At 66.2% G+C, this 14575-nt stretch overlaps 3 protein-coding genes across 3 annotated transcripts in view; 1 reads left to right on the top strand and 2 right to left on the bottom strand.

Annotated features, from left to right (window-relative positions):
* EMIHUDRAFT_455536 (hypothetical protein) overlaps nucleotides 1-2731 on the bottom strand; it is a gene marked incomplete at its 5' end in the record, with an annotated part of 5316 nt that extends 2585 nt beyond the window's left edge. Inside the window, 9 exons of the mRNA XM_005787013.1 lie at nucleotides 24-192; nucleotides 336-487; nucleotides 561-873; nucleotides 1126-1190; nucleotides 1361-1618; nucleotides 1776-1844; nucleotides 2092-2178; nucleotides 2442-2529; nucleotides 2712-2731. Coding sequence (XP_005787070.1) covers nucleotides 24-192; nucleotides 336-487; nucleotides 561-873; nucleotides 1126-1190; nucleotides 1361-1618; nucleotides 1776-1844; nucleotides 2092-2178; nucleotides 2442-2529; nucleotides 2712-2731 — 1221 coding nt within the window. The remainder of the gene's footprint in view (nucleotides 1-23; nucleotides 193-335; nucleotides 488-560; nucleotides 874-1125; nucleotides 1191-1360; nucleotides 1619-1775; nucleotides 1845-2091; nucleotides 2179-2441; nucleotides 2530-2711) is intronic.
* Nucleotides 2732-3727: 996 nt separating this feature from the next.
* EMIHUDRAFT_455535 (hypothetical protein) lies at nucleotides 3728-5007 on the bottom strand (the record flags this gene model as incomplete). Its single annotated transcript, XM_005787012.1, has 5 exons — nucleotides 3728-3835; nucleotides 3919-3986; nucleotides 4145-4187; nucleotides 4322-4416; nucleotides 4732-5007. Coding segments are annotated over 5 exons (590 nt in total), but the record flags the coding sequence as incomplete, so codon positions are not given.
* A 3470-nt stretch (nucleotides 5008-8477) lies between these two features.
* On the top strand, nucleotides 8478-10511 carry EMIHUDRAFT_228389 (hypothetical protein; the record flags this gene model as incomplete). The annotated part of the gene is made up of 3 exons (XM_005787011.1): nucleotides 8478-8903; nucleotides 10032-10127; nucleotides 10242-10511. 3 exons carry the CDS (start codon nucleotides 8478-8480, stop codon nucleotides 10509-10511), a joined length of 792 nt encoding a protein of 263 aa, XP_005787068.1.
* Nucleotides 10512-14575: the final 4064 nt, after the last annotated feature.

Genomic DNA, 14575 nt, shown 5'->3' with positions numbered 1-14575 from the left:
GCGACAAGATGAATGCGCTCGACCCTGCCCAGTTCGGCGCGATTATCGATGCGGGCAATGCGTTGCTCCCGATGGAGGGGTTTCGCGTCGTCGTAGTATCGGGCGAGGTCGGCGCCGAGGAAGAAGAGGATCGTGAGGAAAGGGCCGAGAATGCGGCTCCAGATGAAGACGGCGTGCGCCGTGCGCGGGTACCTGCGAGAAGATTCGGCGGTTGGCGTCTTCGGTCGGGTAGTTGTCCCACACACGCACACACGCACAAACCATGGCACCCCCCACAGTGTCGCAGGTGCGAGAGGAAGAGAGCCGAGGGTCGGCCGAAAGCGAGAGTTGTCGACCAGAGGACGAGGCTGGGACGCGGGCACGCGCACTCGTTGAAGCGCAGCGAGAGAATGAGGGCGGTGATGACGAAGGAGGAGGAGAGGGCGAGGTAGCAGGCGATCATCAGGTAGTCCGCTTTGGTGAGGATGCCGGTGACGGGGAGGGTCGACTTGAGGCCTATGGGGAGATGTGGGGACGGGTCTAGGGAGAGAGGGTGGGGCCGGTGCGGCGGAGGGGCCGACTAGGCCCGAGTGGAAGAGGACGAGCGACACGAGCCCCGAGTTTGCGAGCGAGAAGCGCGTCTCCACCGCCTTTGGCGGGATCGAGTACGTGACGAGGGCGATCACCATGATGAAGGCGGGCGCCATGTAGACGCTGATCACGGCGCCGGCGGCGGGCGTCTCGTACAGGATCGCAAACGAGAGGCGCGACGACGTGATCCGCCCGCCCTGGCAGCCGCACGACTCACGGTCGGAGCCGGGCGTGTAGTCCGACACCACCTCACAGCGGCACTCGTGGTCGAAGATGCCGTTGTGAGACTCGGCCAGCGCGCGCCTGCGGGAGATTGCCCAAGATCGCCCGATCTTTCCCGAGACGTCCCTTCATCATTTCGACTCGGCCAGCGCGCGCCGCCCGCATTCGGTGAGGCCGTCGTCAAACGGGGGCGCGTACCCCTCGTCGTAGCCCTCGCCGTCTCCCGCGCCGCACATGCCGCCGCCGCCGGCCGCAGTCAGTGCGCGCCCGCGCGCGGTCGCCGCGCCGCCGCCCTCCTCGGCGGGGGTGCCCTCGTCGTCTTCGACGGCGCACTGGCGCACCGGCCGCAGGAAGGGCGGGGAGCAAGTCTGGTTGATGTGCGTCTCGTAGGAGAGGCGCTGTTGTGGGGGGGGGGGGGGGGTTGGGGGGGCAAATCAATGGCTGTAGGGAGACACTTGGCCGGCCGGGGTGGGGGGAGGGAGGGGGCATCGCTTGCAGGCAGAAGAGGGACAGCTGAGGGCGGCTGGGAAGGCGCCACTAGCCAGGCGCTCCGGCGGCCGTGTTGCACGTGTGCAGCGCGGGCGCGGCGGTGCAGCTTTCCCGGAAGGCTCGCCTGGTTGTCGAGCGAGCCGGGGAATCGGACGGACTGCGAGAGGCCCGACAACTCGGGCATGATGCAAAAGAACATCGTCGGGCTGCTCTTGAAGGTCTCCTCGTACATCTCCATCAGCAGCTCGAGCCGCTCCGTCTGCAGCGGCCAGTCGCGCACGTTCGTCCGAAAGTAAAAGTTGGACTGGACGCGGTAGTGGTGGAGCGTGCCGTTCACCTACGGCAAGGCCAGGTAAACTTCTCCACACACACAAGGTGGTGGGGCAAGGGCCAGGCAGCCCTCGCGACTCCACATCTAGATAGACGCGGCCCAACGGCATTCAACGTGCAAGGCCCGGGGTGCCGGGGTGTGTGTGTGCGTGCGTCGCCTCCACCATCTCGACCGAACGGTACCGGTCGATGTTGACCATAAAGAGGCCCTTATCCGAGCGCTTGAGGTCATCCTCGTCCGGCTTGTACCTACGGAGATCGTCCGGCGGTGGCGGCGAGGGCGGCGGCGGCGAGGGCGGCGGCGGGACTGGAGCGGGAGGCGGGGGCGGCGGCGAGGAGGGCGGCGGCGGCGAGGGTGGTGGTGGCGAGGGCGGCGGCGGCGACGCGCATGCGGTAGTGCTGCATTCCGTTGCACTCGGAGAGGCCGTCGTCGTACGGTGCCTTTTCACGGCTACAGCTGTGAAGAGGCGCTGCTCACACCTCGCGCAGTCGGTCGGCGGTGTACGGCGCCTGCGCCGCGTAGAGCCGGTCGGTGCCGTCCTTGTTTAGCTCGACGTGCAGGTAGATCTGCACGTCCGCGTAAAAGCGCGCCGCCTTTTGAGGGCGGCGTCGTGTCATCTCGCGTCATCTCGCGTCATCTCGTGTCATCTCGTGTCATCTCGTGTCATCTCGCGTCATCTCGCGTCATCTCGTGTCATCTCGTGTCATCTCGTGTCATCACGCGTCATCTCGTGTCATATCGCGTCATCTCGTGTCATCTCGTGTCATCTCGTGTCATCTCGCGTCATCTCGCGTCATCTCGCGTCATCTCGCGCTGCCTTGAGATCGACGTCGCCGACGTTCAGCACGTGCACCCCCACGCCCACGCGCCGCAAGTTGCGCGCTGACGCCGTCGTCGGGTCCGAAGCGCCGCCGCACCTGCAAAGCAACCGACCGCGGACGCGTCGTGGACGTGCCGCGGTACCCGTGCAACGAGCCCGCCTCTGCCTCCTCCGCCCTCGCCCCCGCCACCTTCCCCCCCACCCCCCTCGCCGCCGTCGCCCCCACCCCCCGGCCCGCCACCACCATCCCCACCCCCGCCCTTCCCTAGCCCGCCGCACTCGTTGGTGCTCGTCGCCATTTGCGGGACGAGCCGCGGCTACTCGCGGCAGGCATCGCGGGCGGATCGCGGCTACTCTCCGCACTGGTTGGTGCGCGTCGAAACCAAGCCCGGGCACACGCCCGAACCGAAGCCATGGTCGGGCTGCGCGAAGCACCTGCTGTTGGCGGCGCACCAGCCGCACTGGTTAGCCGACTCTCCGTCGCCTGCGTGCCGGCCCGCCTGACCAGGGAAGGTGTGTGTGTGAACTTGGCCCACACCCGGACAGGCAGGAGCTGGCACGGCGTTCAATGTGCGAGGCCCAGTGCACGTGAGTGAGCAGACCCTGCTCCCCACTCCCTCCCTCCCCAAACGCTTCCCGCACACAACACCATACCTCCCCCATATCTCGCCCATATCTCGCCCATATCTCCCCCATATCCCGCACACAACACCCACGACATGAATGACTCTGTCAGTCAGTCAGTCGTACACACACGTCCCAGCACGGGCGACGCGGCACACGCACACGCGGAGCACACGCGGGGCAGACACACGAGGCGGTATGTGCGATCTCAGGAGAGGGCTGGCAGTCGCATTCAATGCAGAGTCAACAGAACGTGAACGACTCGGGGTTCAGAAGCGCAGCGGCGGCTCGCCTCGTTGGTGCAGCGCTGGCAGCTCGTCTCCTCGCTGCACGGGTACCGCCTGGCGGGACATGCACGGCACAGCTCGGCCATGGCTCGGCCGTGAACCGGCCATATCTCCCCCATATCTCGCCTGGCGGACATGAGCCCGGCCATATCTCCCCCATATCTCGCCTGGCGGACATGAGCCCGGCCATATCTCCCCCATGTCTCGCCTGGCGGACATGGCCACGCTGCCGTGTCATGGACGTGTCTTGCACGCATCTCGCGGCACGGGCACGCATCTCGCTGGAGGCTGTGTCGGAGACCGCCTCGGAGAGTGTCGGTGGGGGGCGGTGGGGCATCGGAAGGTCTGGGGGAGGGGACTCGTGAGGAAGCGTCGGGAGACGTCTCACCCGTGGATGACGACCTCTGTCGTCGCGACCGCCTCCGGGCCCGCGCCCCGCTCGGTGGTGGAGTCCGCAAAGACGCACCGGCCTGCAGGAAGGCTCCGAGAGGGCTCCGGGAAGGCTCCGGGAAGGCTCCTCCTGGGTGGACGCGTCCGCAAAGGCGGTGCGTGCCGTCCACTCGGAGGCGGAGCACCTCCTGCGCGCCCGGGGTGAGGTAGTAGCGCTGCAGCTGCGGGATCACGACGCGCACGACGGCGCAGCCTGGCGCGCGCGCGGGGGTGTGCGGGCGGCTGCACAGGGGCAGGGGTGTCGGGGCAGGGGGGGGGGGCAGGGAGGAGGGGTGCCGACAGCGTGTCGCGTGTGCGTCGCGCGTGCAGGGAGGAGGCGGCGAGACTGGCGAGGGGCGAGCCGCGGCGCACCGCCGCCATGGTGCGGGTCACACGTCGCGGCCGGGTCGGCGACCTGCGCCATGCTCGCACCAGCGTCGGGGCGGGAAGACGGCATCGTGCAGTGTGGCACCAGGTGAAGGGACACGTGCGCTTCTCGGGTGCCGGGTGGCATGCAGGGATCTGTAGTCAGCGTCTAGGCGCGCTCACCGCGCTCAGGTTGGAGTCGAGCAGCTGGACCTTGAGGAAGATGCCGTCATCGGCGCCCCACTGGTCGCCCCACAGCGATAGCGGCGGCGGCGGCGCCCCCGCGTCGCCGCCGCCGCCGCCGCCCGCGTCTGGCGACTGCGGCGGCGGCGGCGTCGGCGAGGCGGCGTTTGCAATCGACTGGCGCAGCGCGACGTGAGGGAGCTGAGAGGACTCGACGACGAGCGGGTCCCAGACGGAGCCGTTGAGAAGCCGGATGTAGAGCGTGTGCGAGGTCGCAGCGATCGACTCCGCCGTCGTGTCCACCAGCGATCCCCACACCTTTGCTTCCACGGGCGGCGGCGGCGGCGGCGGCGGCGGCGCGGGCGGCGGCAGCGGCGGCAGCGAGGGCGGCAACGGCGATGGCGGCGGCGGCGGCGCGCGTGGCGGAGCAGGCGGTGACGGCGGTAGGATTGGCGGCGGGTTCGGAGGGCCCGCCGGAGGAGGGCCCGGCGGCGGCGGTGTGAGCGGAGAGGTGGGGACCGGCGGCGGCGACCCGGGCAGCGTGGACGTGGCTGCCGAGGAGGCGCGCGCGGAGGCCGCCAAAACCGCCGTCACCGCCTCCGCCGCAGGCTGCGGTGGAGGCGGGGTGGCCAGCACAAAGAGGAAGAGCGTCGTTGTCGTTTTTGCTCGGCGACGCCGCGCAGCCTACAGGCAGTAGGTAGTGGGTGAGGAAAATTGGACGTCGGGCCTAGCCGAGCATCTGCCGCGTGCGACGGGGCGTGTCGGCAACCTTGCTGACGTCGGTGAAGGACACTTTCTAAATTTTTTGCGTGTGAATTCTTGGGTGCAAAGAGCGCGGCCACAAGTCACAGGGCCCGCTCGTCCATGCGACCGGCAAAGGCTGGGTCAAAGAGCACAAGGGACAGTACTACGACGCGCTCCATGTCAAGAACGGAATCGTCAAAATTTGTCTCGTCGAAAGCCACAGGGCGGCATCGCGCCGCCAACCAAGAGAATCATCTTCAACTTCGCCAAAGAGGTCGGCAGCCCGAGCGCCGTCGACCGCACCGACTACGGCACAGCCTCCGGCAGCGCCCGGGGCTTCGCCCAACACCACTCGCAACAGCTCTCGCGCGCCGCCGTCAGTGGCGATGCGCAAAACATCAACAACGCTGCTCGCAACATGCGTGTCGCGCACTCATTCATGACCGGTCTCAATGCCCCACCCCCCTGCGCGCGGGCCTTCTAAGCCCGCGGGTAGTCCCCCCCCATCCCCAGGGCCTCCAGGGCTCGCACCTCAACCTCTCACAGGCCAGCGCACAGCGCCATAGGAGGTATTTTCTTCTCAATAACAAGGCTGTGAATGAACTTTATTAAAATAGTTTAGTGCGCTATTTAGTGTGTGTTCGAGTGGTGTGTAGTGCGTCTTTAGAGCGAATTTAGCACATATTTAGCACATATTTAGCACATATTTAGCACATATTTAGCACATACAGTTCCGGACGGGCATTAAGAACCTCTAACGTTAAGAACCTGAGGCTGATATTTCGGCCGGATCCCTAAGAACTCCCTAAGAACCTGAGGCTGGGCGATGCTGGGTTCTATACTACAACCATCGATGTGACCGAGACTCGCGAGCGCGGCATCCCATGCAACACACATACAAGGTTCACACAAACAACGAAACGACGCGCGAGCGCGCAACAGTCCAACATATGACTCTCTTGTCACGCCATGCGAACTTACTGTTCCAAACTTCCAAACTGTTTTAACACCCAATTTTGTTGATTTTTAATCGAAGCCGAAACGGTTTTAAAAACCATCCACCCGGTTAAGAACCTGAGGCTCGGCCCCCGACGGACCGCCAACTTAGCTAAGAACCTGAGGCTGGGCGAAGAACCTGTGCGTTCTTAATGCCCGTCCGGAACTGTATTTATTTAGCACAAATTTAGTTAGTGTGTTTTATCTCCAATTTAGCGCCACATTTAGTTCACTTTAGGTGCGGGCAGCTGCAGTACATTTAGTGTGGGTCCCGCATCTTTAGTGCGGGAACGCATCTTTAGCACGGCTTCCCGGCCACACCACAGCTAGCCAGGGCCGCGTGCGTGCTTTGCTCCTTGGCTGCCAAGAATGCACCACAAGAGATGCCTGGCCCCTGCCTGCCCTCATGACGCAAAGGCAGGCTCCCAGTGAGGCTAGATATGCAGCCCTCCAGAGCAAGATCTCCCGACTGAGCACAGGCACAGCACCGATTCCACTGGACGCCCCTCCTCAAGACCTCCTCGGCGGGCGTTGGCAACGCCTCGAGCGGCGGCACGCCCGCCTCCGTTGGCCACTCCTACGCCTTCGGCAACACCGAGGAGAAGGCCCGCCGCCTAAACATGGGCTGCAAGGCGCGCGGGCAGCCCGGCCAACCCTTCGACCACAAGAACGGCCACGGCTACGTCAAGGCGCATCGCGGTTTCTACCACGACGCGATCTTTGTCAAGCGCAACAACTTCAACCTGCTGCTCCACGAGACGTTCGGCGGCGGCTCGCCCACCGCCGTTCTCAAGCTGCGCCGCCTCGCGCGCAAAGTACTCGCTTTCTTTTATGTCCCACCATGCAGAGCGCATCTCTCTCTCTGTTGTGCGAGGCGTGAACCGCGCCATTCGCTCTCACCTGGCAACCCTGTCTGCACGTCTCGCGCGCGCGTGAACAGGGCTCCAGGCCCCAAATGTCGAGTGAGTGTTAGAGTTGTTTGGTATTGCTAAAAATCAGATCCGATTCCCGAGAGGAGGACCAGCACAGTTGAATGCGCCACCGCAAGCACCACCTCCGACCGCACAACCCATGCTGTGACCGTGACCACCAGCTGTAATAGAGTAGAGGTGAGGGTCGGTCTTGGAATTTGAAAACCAATGTTGAACCAAAGGATGACGGATCCAGACCGATTTTTTGGCATTTTTTCTTTTTCGCGCGATTTTTTACTTGTTTTCATGGGAATTCGGCGAACACGGCGAAATGTCGTTTCCAGGTTACCCGGGTCACGAAATTTCTTTTTCCAGATCACCCGGTTTTGAGCTTCGCCTCGCAGATCACCCGGCGTTTTCCAGATCACCCGGCGTGAGCGGTTTCAGATCACCCGGTGCGGCAAAATGTCGTTTCCAGATTACCCAACACGGCGAAATGTCGTTTCCAGGTTACACGGAAGGTGAAATTTCTTTTTCCAGATCACCCGGTAGTGGGATGCGCCGGGTAATCTGAAACCGTTTGGGATTCACGACTGCGTCATTCAAGCAAACGAGGCCGGGGATTCCGAGTGGGAGCTCTCCTTGAGCACTTGAGCACCGGATAGGTAGGGTCGATTCCGCATGGTACGGGACCCCTTAGGACCAAGTGCCGCAGGTGCTCGCTCTCTGGACGAGGTGCACGCTCGCGTCCGGGTAAGCTGAAACGAGAAATTTGCGCGCCCGGGTAATCTCAAAGAGAAAAGTTAGCCGCCGGGTAATCTGGACGAGAAATTTGGCCGACCGGGTAATCTGACATGAGAAAAGTTAGCGGCCGGGGAAGCTGAAACGTGAATTGTGGGAAACTGGGTAAACTGGTTCTCAGTTTTTTGATGAAATTGCTGCTGAGCAGGAAAATATCGTTGCCGGGTAATCTGGACGAGAAATTTGGCCGACCGGGTAATCTGACATGACAAATTTTAGCGACCGGGTAAGCTGAAACACGAATTGTGGGAGACTGGGTAAACTGGTTTGACGGAAATCGCGCTAAGCAGGAAAATCTCGTTCGTCGGGTAATCTGCGAGGCGAATCTCAAAAACCGGGTAATCTGAAATCCAAAAGAGAGGGTGCTGTAGAGAAAAAAGGAAAGGAAAAGAGACGGGGTGCGAGAGGAAAAGCTTGTTCAGCCTAACGGGAGGGAGGCCCAGCGAGGGGCTGCGGCTGGATCCTACTGCGCGGCTGGACTAAAGACGCACTAAACCTCGCTAAATCTGGATGTATGTAAAGTCGCAGTGAACTCGCGCTAAAGTTGCGCTAAATTCGCGCTAAAGTGCACTAAAGATGCAGTAGATAAAGACTTCAGACCGCACTAAATTTAGACCCAAGCGCCCTTCGTCGGTGGGGGCCCGCGGTGAACCTGTGTAAAAACAGCGGCGAAAAGAAGAAAGAAGCGGAACGGCGACGCAACCATGCTTCCGAGCCGGCCAGGTCGCAAACGGCTCCGGCTCTCGCGGTCGAGCGCCAAAGTCGGCGGTGCTCCCTCTCTCCCGCGGCCGCATCCGGCCGAATCGGCCGCCACCGAGGCTGAGTCTGCCGTCAACGCCGGGGCAGCCGCCACTGCGGAGCCACCTGCGGCCGCCGAGCCGGACGCACAGCCGACGGGCTCCGCCGACGGCGCCCGCTCGCCCGCTGCGGCCTGCTCCACGCCCGAGGCCGCTGCTGGCCCAGCGCTCCTCCACTCCCCAGATGCGACCGAGCCGGGCTGCTCGCCCGGCAGCGCCGCCGACCGCTGCCTCCTCTGCGGCGAGGACCTGACGGGAATGAGCCCAGCCGAGCGGGCCACCCACACCGCCGAGTGCGAATGCATCCTGGCCTCTCTGCAGGCAGACATGGCGGTCGCTCCGCCACCGGCGCTGCCGCCACCGGAGCTGCCGCCGCCCACAGCGCCGCCGCAGTCGCCGCCGCAGTCGCCGCCGCCGCACCCGCCGCACCCGCCACCTCCACAGCAGCCGCCGCAACGCACGCCGCTTCAGCGGCCGCCGCCGCCGCCGCCACCGCCGCAGCCAGCGCCGCAGCCAGCGCCGCAGCCAGCGCCGCAGCCAGCGCCGCAGCCAGCGCCGCGGCCGCCATCGCCGCAGCCGCAGCCGCCAGCTCGCTCTCCGCAGCGTTCGCCACCGCGCCGTCCGCTCTGGTCGCTCGCCGCGGCCTCCTCCTCTCCCTCCGCTCAGGTCGCGCGCACCTGCCCCGCTCGCACCGCACACGCAGCACCGCTCACCCGACGGCTCAAGGGGCCGGCTCCAGCCCGCTGCCGCACACCGCCACCTCCACTGCCGCCGCGCACAGCGCGTCCGCAGCCACGACCGCGGTCGCCAACCAGGGCGTGGAGGCTCACCCCCTCCCCCACATCTCGCCCAGGTGGCGCCCGCGTTTCGTCGCTTCATCGAGCCGGGCCGCAGCGCCGCGCCGACCGAGGCGCGTCGGACACGTCCAGAGACACTTCCGAGACACTTCCGACGGGGACGCTCCAGGCGGCCTGCAATGCGATGACCCTTCCGAGACACTCCAGGGACTGGAAGAAGGACGCGCCCACGTCACCCTTACGGGAGCGCGATGCACACGGGGCACGCGGCCGGGGTTGGGGCGGGCGGCGCTGCCGCACAGCACACGTCACTGTCGTGGCCCGCCCCATCGTCGCACCACCCGGCTCCCGCCGCCTCGCGCTGTTCTCTCGCGTCTGATCTGCTGTGCGACCCGCTTGCTCCAGGGCGGCGGGGAGGCACTGCGCTGCAGCGCGTGCGCGCTTTTCGCGGACCTTTCCCTTGGCGCGGCACGCGACTCTCACGGCGCGATCCACAGCCGCTGGCGGGTCGACGACATGTCCGCGACATGTCCGCGACGTGTCTGCGACATGGCCCATAGGCGCCCTCCTCTGCAGCCGGTGCGCCGCCGCGGCGCAGCTCTTCCGCCGCCCGCCTTCGCCACCGCCGCCGGGCGCTTCGCCGCCGAGATCCGGGCCAAGGCAGGGCGCGGAGTGTGGGGTCGGCGGCGGAGAGGGCGGCGGAGAGGACGCGTGTCTCGCGGCTCTCGCGGCACGCGATTTGGCGGCGGCAAGCGCGCACGTGCGGCGCGTGTTGCGGCGCGGCGGAGCGCGCGGCGCGGCGCTGGCGCGGGCGGCGGAGGAGGTGGGGGAGGGGGCTCTGTGCGCGCGCGGTTGCGTGGCATGCGTCGACGAGGCGCTCTCCATGTTGAGCGAGGAGGAGGGGACGGAGCGTGCGTCGGAGGGCGCGGCGGCGGGCGACGGAATTGATGCCGCCGAGCTGCCTGCAGTGCGAATTGCGGATGGTCGCGCGGCGTTGCGTCAGTTGGCGGCGGTGTGGGAGGCGGAGGTGCCCGCTGCAGTCGTTCACGTCTTGCTCGGCGGCGGGGACGGGCCACGGCGGATAGGGCTTGCCGAAGCGCTGCAGCGGTTGCGGCAGGTGTACCTCAAGTTGGGAGAGGGTTAGGGAGAGCGCGTTTCTGCGATTTGGCGCGCTGTGTAGCTCACGTATACGGCTCTAGCGCTGGAAAGCTGCGTCCTGCGCCGCTTCACTATTTTTCACTCTCTCACATTTGATATATACTTAATTATATAGACTTGTTCGCTCCCTCATAGCATGGGTTGAAGCCACACCGCGCCGCGGAAGTAGTCGTAGTGCCTCTCCGGGAGGGCCGACCCGCCCCCCTCCTCGCGGTTTCGCTGCGCCTTGCGGGCGCGGAGAGCCTTGTCGAGCTCTGACGCCTCCAACTCGCCGTTGCCGCTCGTGTCGATATCGGCAATGAGCGCCCTCGCGTCGCTCGGCGAGAGTCGGAGGCCGACTTCGGGCGAGGAGAGGAAGGCACATAGCTCGGCCGCGGAGAGGGCGAAGTCGCCTGCCGCCCGGTTCGACAGGTTGACCGAACGGTTGCGGAACAGCTCCTTGACGGTCCACTTGCGCACGTCTAGAAACCGCTGCATCTCGTCGAGGAGGGCGCCCACCGTCAGAGGAGGCACGCGGTGTGGTGCGAGCTGCGGCCGATGTTTGCTGCACGAGGAGCGGCCGCTGCGCGCCGCCTCGCCCTTGTGGCCCCGTCGCCTTGGCGTGCTGGGTGACCGCTCGCGCAGTGACGAACGGCTCAGGGAGTAGAGGTAGTCGAGGCGGGAATCCAAAGCCTGGGACAGATGCTCCTTGGCCGGGCGCGTTGCTGGGTCCTTGACAGCCTGCCGCACTTCATCAAGCCAGCGCTGGGCGGTGGCCGACAAGCGGTGCATCCGGGGTGGGCCAGGGGCGCAAGTAAAGATTGCGAGAAAGCCTCGCACCAGCTCCGAATGCCGGCGACGCACGTCTGCCTTTTCCAGTGCGGCGCCAAGAAGTAAGTGGCGTGCTCCTGCAAGCTGCCAGCGGTACAGCGCGTTGCGCAAATCTCCGCGCCGGCGTTTCAAGGCTGCGACGCGAGCAACAATGAGGCGTCGCTGGTGCCCACGCACTTGGCCACGCCATAGCCGAAGCGCGTTGGATAAGCGCGGGCGAGCGATCCGGGCGCTCGCGGCATGTGCCGCAGCGCAAGCACGCCTGGCGGCCAAGCGGTTCTCCTTGAGGTGGCAGAGGCCAAAGGCAAGACCGCGGTGGAGCGAAAACGAGGTGGCGGAAGTGGATATCATTCGTCTGCGGTGCGCCTCGACACGTGCCGCCTTGAGCGACGCCACAGCGCGACCCATGCGGTGCCCGATCATCCGCGCTGCCGCCGCCGCAGCGACGCCACGCAGCCGCCGCGCCTCCGCCGCCTCCGCGTGCGCCTCGCGCAGCGTGGCCATCGCTCGGCGCAAGCAGCGGTGCAGCAAGCTCTGCGCTGCTGACGCGGCCAACCCTCGCTTGCGTCGCGTCTCGCCGAGATGCGCCTTCAGCGTCGAGAAGGCGGTGGCCTGGCTGCGGCACACCAAGCGAGCCACCGCCGCCGAGGCGACGCCGCGCTTGCGACGCGCCTCCGACGCGCTCTCCTGCAGCGAGAGCAAGGCCCCGCACAGAGAGCGCTGCCGCATCCGCGAGAGCGCGCGACGCACCCTCCCACTCGCACGAGCTGCCTCGGCAAACGCGTAGAGCCCCCGCCCCATCGCCAGCCTCGCCGCGAATCGCTCGACCCGCGACTCGTGGTCGTTCACCGCCGCTCGCCAAGCGCACAAGGCCCGGCTCAGCTGGCGGTAGAGCAGGTGCGATGCTGCAGACTCTGCTAGCGCGAGCTTGCGTCCCCGCTCGATGCCCGAGTCGCGGAGAGCGCGCAACGCCTTGCCGAGCCCGCGGTGGAGCATCTGCACTACCGCCGATGCGGCGACTGCGCGCCTGCGGTGCGCCTCGACACGTGCCGCCTTGAGCGACGCCACAGCGCGACCCATGCGGTGCCCGATCATCCGCGCTGCCGCCGCCGCAGCGACGCCACGCAGCCGCCGCGCCTCCGCCGCCTCCGCGTGCGCCTCGCGCAGCGTGGCCATCGCTCGGCGCAAGCACCGGTGCAGCAAGCTCTGCGCTGCTGACGCGGCCAACCCTCGCTTGCGTCGCTGTCGGTACACGAACATCATCCACCTCTCAAGCGCATGCCATCGCCACCGTCTGCTCCATGAGGCAACGCCACACCGCATGCCTTGCTGCCTTTGGCCACGCTTGGCTGCCTCAAGCTTCCATTGCAGAACCGCGATGCCAGCGATGCTTCTTTCGTGATGGCTGTGACCACGCTGCTCGCGCGCCTCTTCCTCCTCCTCCTCCGCAGTTAGAGCACTCACTCTCCTGGCAAGTTTGAGTGGTGACAACTCGCGGCGTGCGTGCCTTTGCGCAGTGCGAGCAAGCCTGCCCTCCGCCTTCCAGCACCTGAAAGCGAGGTCGAGCCGCCTTCCCATGCAGGCGTCGAGGTTGCGACTCGAGACGGAGCTCAACTTGCTGCTAGCCGCGGCCCTGTGCCACCATGCCAAAAGGCTGCCCCTCAGCTCTCGCCGGCGCCGGCTGAGGCCAACAAGAGCAACGTCCTGTTCCCGCTCCCGCCACCACCTCCAATGGGCCATTGCGCGGTGCAGCCGGGTTTTTGCATGGCGAGCGAGGCCGATCTGCTCAAGCCCCTCCACCGCAGCGCTGCGGCATAGCATGCGGTGCCACGAAGAGAACGCACCACGGCGGACCCGCACGCTAGCGTAGCCAAGAGCCACGCGGCAAAGAGAGGCACGTGCTTGCGAGCGTCTGATGCCGCATGACCATCTTCGCCAAGCGCGTGCCTTGGCCCGTGCACAATTATTGTCAAACGCCTCGCGCCGCGTCGCCTGAATGCTATTGAAGCCTCGGCGCAGACGGCGAGCGCCAAGCCAGAAGAGGCCTGTCGCACAGCCATGCCGTGCGGCGCTCACAACGGCCCACTTGGAGAGGCCGCGGCGGAGGGAACGCAGCTGGTCCCGAGTGAGAGAGCTGTGCCAGAGCACGTTGCAGGTGTGTTGCGGTACGCAGCTCCGCAACGCTCGCGCTCGGTCCCTCCAGGAACGCCACGAGTTTAGCGCCTCGGCGAGCTGACTCGCACGAATGAGGAACGCGCCCCAGCGGCGGACGCTCTGCCTCAGCGCGCGACTCGACTGGGAGGATGCGGCGATCGCGAGGAGACGGTGCGCCGCCTCGTCGCTCGCAATGCAGCGCAACCACTTGCGCCAAGCGCGACACTGGCTGTGCTGGCGTGCCAGCGCGGTGCCGCTTGCGAGGACGGTGCGGCAAGTGCGGGCTACCTCCACCCACTGCCGGAGGGCGAGTGCCCGGCAAGAGGCACCCCACTTGAAGCTCGCGAGGACAGACCGCTCGAGCGATCTCTCGTGCGCCATGCTCGCAGCCCGCCACAAGGCTAATGCGAGCAGCAGGCGGCGGCGTTCCCCGCACCGGACGCCCAGCGACGCCTGGCGCTCCTCGGTGAGGCGGTATCTCCACGCTTGCACCCACGTCGCAAATCCGCGCCGCTTCTGCGCCGCGGTGGCGAGCGGAAGGGCCCGGCTGAGGGTTGCCCGGCGGCCAGCTTCGGCGCGCCAGCGCCTGCAGAGGAGCCACAGCAGCAAAGGAGCCCTGGCCCGATGGCACTTCGCCCGCCACCGACGGAAGCTGGCCCGCAGTCTACCGCGGCGAGTCGGCGAGCGAGCGGAGCGCTGCGCACCGTGCAAGCGGAGCAGGCGGCGCAGGGAAGCTTGGGCGGCCCAGGAGCGAAAGGCCCCGAGCAAGTCGGCCATAACAATCTCTCGGGCTGCGGCGCGGAGTCGCTCCTCCTGCTCGCGGAGCGTTGCCTGCAGTACGAGGCCGCCGCCTCCCGTGCGGGCGTAGCGCGGGCTGGAGCCATTGCTTACGGAGCCGCTCGAGACTGAGGACATTAGCCTGTGCGAGGCGAGAGCTGACGCGAGCATCTTGTGCCGGAAGCGCGCCGCGCAAATCTGATCAGCGTACGCGCTGGCTGTTCGGCGGCTGGGCGTGTGCCTCCGTGAGCCCACGATGAAGGGGCGGCTGCTCGACGCGGCGCACTGATAAGGAGGCGCCACAAAGGG

The sequence above is a fragment of the Emiliania huxleyi genome (assembly GCF_000372725.1).
Source record: "Emiliania huxleyi CCMP1516 chromosome Unknown EMIHUscaffold_147, whole genome shotgun sequence".
NCBI lineage: Eukaryota > Haptophyta > Isochrysidales > Noelaerhabdaceae > Emiliania > Emiliania huxleyi.
This window is presented reverse-complemented; position numbering and strand designations above follow the sequence as displayed.